The sequence below is a fragment of the Hevea brasiliensis genome, chromosome 2 (assembly GCF_030052815.1).
Source record: "Hevea brasiliensis isolate MT/VB/25A 57/8 chromosome 2, ASM3005281v1, whole genome shotgun sequence".
NCBI lineage: Eukaryota > Viridiplantae > Streptophyta > Magnoliopsida > Malpighiales > Euphorbiaceae > Hevea > Hevea brasiliensis.
The window spans coordinates 10,511,041-10,516,462 of record NC_079494.1 but is presented as its reverse complement, the minus strand read 5'-3'; the positions used below and the strand labels follow the sequence as shown (position 1 = coordinate 10,516,462).

At 35.6% G+C, this 5,422-nt stretch overlaps 1 protein-coding gene across 1 annotated transcript; it reads left to right on the top strand.

Moving 5' to 3' along the window:
• Positions 1-299: 299 nt before the first annotated feature.
• On the top strand, positions 300-1,591 carry LOC110667134 (uncharacterized). Its single transcript, XM_058143051.1, has 3 exons — positions 300-348; positions 544-921; positions 1,041-1,591. Exons 1-3 carry the CDS (start codon positions 300-302, stop codon positions 1,589-1,591), a joined length of 978 nt encoding a protein of 325 aa, XP_057999034.1.
• Positions 1,592-5,422: the final 3,831 nt, after the last annotated feature.

Sequence of the window (5,422 nt, the reverse complement as noted above, 5' to 3'; positions counted from 1 at the left end):
TATAATTTTTTTTAATAATATGAAAATACAAAAATTTAAAACATCTCAACAAGTATTTACTCTTAAGCAAGATAATCATTCTCATTCATTTTCATTTCTGAGTTTTGATTTCTACTTTTAAAATGGAGAATGATTATTCCTTTTATTATGGGTATCAAATGAAAAAACGAGTTTCCAAACACTACCATTCCCATTTCTCGGTTTTTTTTTTTAGTAGAACCAAACAAATGGAATCCTAATTTCTTTGTGACTATATATACAAGGCTTCTCATTCAAGAAAGAGCATGCTCTGAGACAACATGAACGCAATTGCAAGCTCGTCCTGTGCTAAAAACTCACAGGCGAGAGGTAAGTCCACAGGTTGGGCTGCCTTTGGCCTCAAACAGCGTCAGAAACGTGGTCTTCAACTTCAATAAGTCGGCGATGATCCTTTCCCACCCCTGCCAACCACTGGCATCACCTCTCTTCGTCCCTGTGAAAACATCTTGAACAATAATGGTTTTTCTGCTGGGTCTTTCTTATTTGTACTACTACATTCTGCAGATTTTCCACCCATAACAAAGAATGGTAATTGCAATAAATTGACACAAGTTAGTGATTCTGGTTTAGTTAGGGTTCTCGAGGAGAAGGATCTTAATTTTGTCTTCAACCGTCTCAAAGAACTTCACAGCTGGGCTGACGAAAGTTTGATCGAGGATATCATGGCCTCTGTGAATAATGATATTGATAAGGCCACAACTTTGTTAGAAGAGATGATTTCTACTGGTAACTCTACGGAGAAAGGGGAAGCAAAGGATTTATCTAATTGCGATGATTTTCGATGTGCAGAAGGAGGAAAAGAGATTGCTTTGTTAGGACAGACCTCAAACCTTGCTGAAGACATAGCTGATCTAAGCTCTACTCTTGAGGGTACTTCCAAAGGTAATCACAAACAATTGATGGATGTGCATACTACCTGTGGACATAGGCTCTCCGAGGCTGCTGCTGGATACAAGAAACCAATTCAGGGGCATTTGAGGTCTTTGCATGTTGAGCTTGAGGGGAAGAGCAAGATGTTTACTTGAGCCATCGAAGAAACGCACTAAGGATGATGAGATCGGCAGCTAGGCACTCCAGGGCAGCAACTAATGCCTTTCTGAGAGGAGATCATTTTTCTGCTCAACAGCACTCATCAAAGGCTCATAAAGAATGGTCAGATGCTGCAAGACTCAACGCTAAGGCAGCTAAGGAAATTTTGAGTATAAGAAATAATGAAAATAATCCTTGGATGTTGGATTTGCATGGTCTTCACGCAGCAGAGGCTGTTAAAGCCTTGCAAGAACATCTGAACAAAATTGAGACCCTCCTAAAGAATCAAGCAGTATCACATGGACCCTTTATTAGCATAGACGTGGAGAACTTGGATAAACAACAGACAGGATTTAGGCAGAGAATAGCATCATTACAAGTAATTACAGGTGTAGGCAATCACAGTAGAGGTCAAGCTGTACTCCCAACAGCAGTGAGAAGTTTCCTTAGTGAAAACAGATATGACTTTGATGAAGCAAGGCTAGGTGTAATTTCTGTTCGCCCTAAATTCCGTCACAGGTGAATGGTCAGTTTACACATGGATGTGCAGAATCACATCCTTGCGTCCTGAGATGTAGTTGACTTTATTCTTGTCGAAAGATCTCATGATATTATTGAATGTATCTACTTGTGTTGTTAATGTTAGGATATTTGCTTGAAATGGAACTTCTATTCTAAATTGTATTTTATCCGAAAAAATTGGGGTTGTCCATCGATTGTTTTTATGCTTTTCATCTTAATGGATATATGATGGGATCCTAAAACCCAACAGCGAACATGTAACGATCGGGAACCAACCACTAGAGGAATTGTTATGGGACTAGAGATTTTAGCATGGTAAAAATTTAAAAATAACACCTATAGGGCTAAGTCATCCAGTCTCCGATATGGGGTTTATAGTTGTTCTAGTATTGCAATGGATCTTTTACTCAAAGTTTAGTAAGGAACAGTATTCTATTTGTGTAACAGTAAGACACAAAATATAATTTTGTTTCCCTAGAAGAGACAGGATGCTATGGATGACAATTATAACTTATAAAACAGTTAAGAAATGATATTCTACTGATAACAGTAATTCAATAGGAACTAGTTGGCCAGGTATTCTTTTGGAAGAGCACAATTTTATTGTGCAGATTATAAGGATTAGATTAGAATTCAAGTGGAACTTTTGAATAGCATGGGAAACAGGAGAGTCTGGTAGACTTCCTTTTTAAGATTAAAGAATTGTTTATGGTTAAAAAGTAAAAAGGTAATGATCACAAACCAACGAAAAATAAGCTATAGAATATTGATGGATAAAAGAGTTGTGAAAGTAAAAATTAGAATAGTTAGTGCGAATGTAATAAAGAAACATTATGAATATTAGTTAAAGTGTTGACTAGAATGGTCAGAGGACCAAATCAAGTAATATTGGAGTATAGTGGATTTATTAGGGACGATAAGAGGTACTAAATTACGACTCGATAGCCAAGTTAAGGAAGAAGATAAGATTGAGGAATAAAATAATTAAAGTTAAGTTGTAGAATGAAAAGAAACAAATAGAACAGTAAAAAATGAGAAAAACACTAGATGAGAATTTGTCACCAGGGCAAACAACTTATTTAAGACGCGTAATGATATCCCGAACTATTTTATCAAGAAGGAAATAAGTTAAACAAAAGCAAACAAGATAGTGCAAAATGGCACATAGGCCTTGGTCATAAATGGAAATGGTAAGATAATGGTTATGGACCTATGGCTAAGAAAGAGATAAACAGTTCATATATGACCAACAAGGTCATTTAAAAAAAAAAAAAAAAAGAAAAGACTATAAAGAAAAATAATTGCTAAAACAACAGCAAGAAAAGACTAAAATATTCTAAACTAAACGGAAGGTTGCATCAAATGACCAAGAGATTTGATAAGAAAAGAGTAAAACTAAGTTCTCACCCATAGGATCATACGAGGTCCTAGAAAGAGTGGATCCACTAGCACACAGATTTACTTACTTCTAAAATTGAAATGAATTTGAATCTAACTTATGATAGAAGCTCATAAGAAATTTGGCACACGAGGTGAACAATCGATGAGTAAATAGTATTGGTTAAAGTGCTAAGGAACCATCATTCAAGCCAGGAAGCTACTTGGAAGCATGAATAGGATATGAGGAGACAGTACCCACAACTGTTCAGAGACTGATACTAGGAAAAATTTCGAGGACGAAATTATTTTAAGGGGGGAGAATTGTAACACCCCCATTTGCATAGCCTGGTATATTTCACTATTCCGGTGACTGGTGTCGGTCCGGATAATTAAGGGGATTAGAACCACATCTAAGATAACTAAATAAGCCATAAATACAAATAATTAGTAATTGCCAATTAGTTAAGTATAAATAAGAAAAACAGAACATAAGAAGTTAAACGAGCCGAGAGTCACAACGATGGGTGACCGTCTCGGGAACGACTACGAAGTCATTTTAAACTCAAACTTCGAACTGTAAAAAGTGACGCTGCGGTCCTTAGGACCCTTATAAACACAGTGGAAAAGAGAAAATCACGAAAAAGAACTGTTAAGCCAGTCAAATAATTAGGTCAGGGAGCCGAAAGAAATATGGAATTAATTGCAAACCGGGATGAACCAGCGAGGGGCAATTTGGTCAATTGACCCCGAGAGCTGACTCCTGACCTAACTGTCAAATAAAATCGGAGAAAAGAAAATTTCAAAATCGAGAATTAAATTAAAGAACTAATAGAAAAATTAAAAAAAAAAAAAGAGAAAAGGAAAAAGTAAAAAGGTGATGACATCATGCATGACCTCATGCATGATGCCATAACAAATTAATTAAGTTATTTACTAAATTGGATTTTTGGTCTTCCTAAAGAGATAAAAGACAAAATAAAAGAAAAGAAAAAAAAATCAAAAAATCATTCTTCTTCAAAGGAAAAACGTGCATCTCTCATCTCTCTTTTTGTTTTTCCTTAGTTTCCTCCATAGCCATGAAATTCAAGCTTTCAAAGCTTGAATCAACCCCATAAATTCCCCAAAAATTCCACTAAATTATGAAGAAGCAAGAAAGAAGAAAAAAAAGGGAAGAAAATTAGTGATTGGAAAATCAAACAAAGGTTAGTATGTTAACTTGTTATTTTTCATTCAAAATGCATAATTAGTTGTTGAAATGAGCTTAGAAACTAATGAAATGAAATAAAAATATGTGGAAAGACCAAACTGAAATTTTGGCCAGCCATGGATGTATGAGGGTATGATGTGTTTTGAATGAATTAAATATGTTAGTAAACTTGCATGAGAATGGTAGTAAGATGTAAATGCATAAATGTGAATAAATGCAACAATTTAGTGTGATTAGGGTTTGGAGGCCTAGGGTTTTGAGGCAAAATTTGGAAAAATGAGTAAATGGCATGTTTGACCTATTATGAAGTGAAAAAGGGTCAATAATGACCAAAAGAGATGTGTGGGAATTGTTAGAATGGAAGTCAAATTCGTAGGATAAATGGTCATGCTGCTGGCAGCATGACCAAACCTACTTTGAAGGACCAAAACGGGAATTTTACAAGCCCAATTGATATGCCACCAATTGGGGATGAAAATAGACATAAAAGGGCACAATTTTCATTAAGGAACTATGCCCAAAAACTGACCAAAACTTAGTGAAACAATTGACCAAAGTGAAATGAGAGCAGGCTGCCACTGCACCAAACTGACCAAATGAACAGTAACTGTTCATTTGGTCATAACTCGAGCTAGGAAGGTCAAAATGACCTGAAATTTTGCCAGCAATTAGATAAGATATAGATCTTAAACTTTCATGAAGAACACCACCCCAAATTATGCCATTAACCCATTCAAATTATTGAGCAAAGTAGAGTTACCAAACCTGCAACTCTGCAGAATTGCCATTGAGCAGTAAAGTTCCAATGGCTATAACTCTTTCTAGAAAACTCCAATTTAGGCGATTCTTAAACCGATGGAAACCTATGACATAGTAGAACATTTCATATGAAGAAAGTTAGACCAAATTATGAACTTAACTTGATCAAATTACTGAACAAAGTTGAATAAAAAATCTGCCAGAACCAGAATACTAGTATGAACAGTGCACGTGAACAGTAATTGTATTTTGGCCATAACTTAAGCTACAAAACTCCGATTGAGGTGATCCAAAAATGAGAATACACTTAAGACAATAAGGAACATTTTCTATGAAGGAAGTTTTGTCAAATTCCAACAGTAGATCGACCAATGGAACAGTGCAACTAGGAGCACCAAAACCGAAAATTTGACAATTTGGCCAAAATGACTTAAGCTTTGAAAAAATGACCAAAACCAACAAGTTTGGTGACCAAAATGTGGTATG

What these genes read in the sequence shown, in the direction of transcription:
- LOC110667134 (XM_058143051.1), top strand. Translation starts at nt 300, where the DNA reads ATGAACGCAATTGCAAGCTCGTCCTGTGCTAAAAACTCACAGGCGAGA. An exon ending in TAAAAACTCACAGGCGAGAG is followed by an intron (nt 349 to 543) that starts GTAAGTCCACAG and finishes TACATTCTGCAG; the next exon opens with ATTTTCCACCCATAACAAAG. An exon ending in TCTTGAGGGTACTTCCAAAG is followed by an intron (nt 922 to 1,040) that starts GTAATCACAAAC and finishes GTTGAGCTTGAG; the next exon opens with GGGAAGAGCAAGATGTTTAC.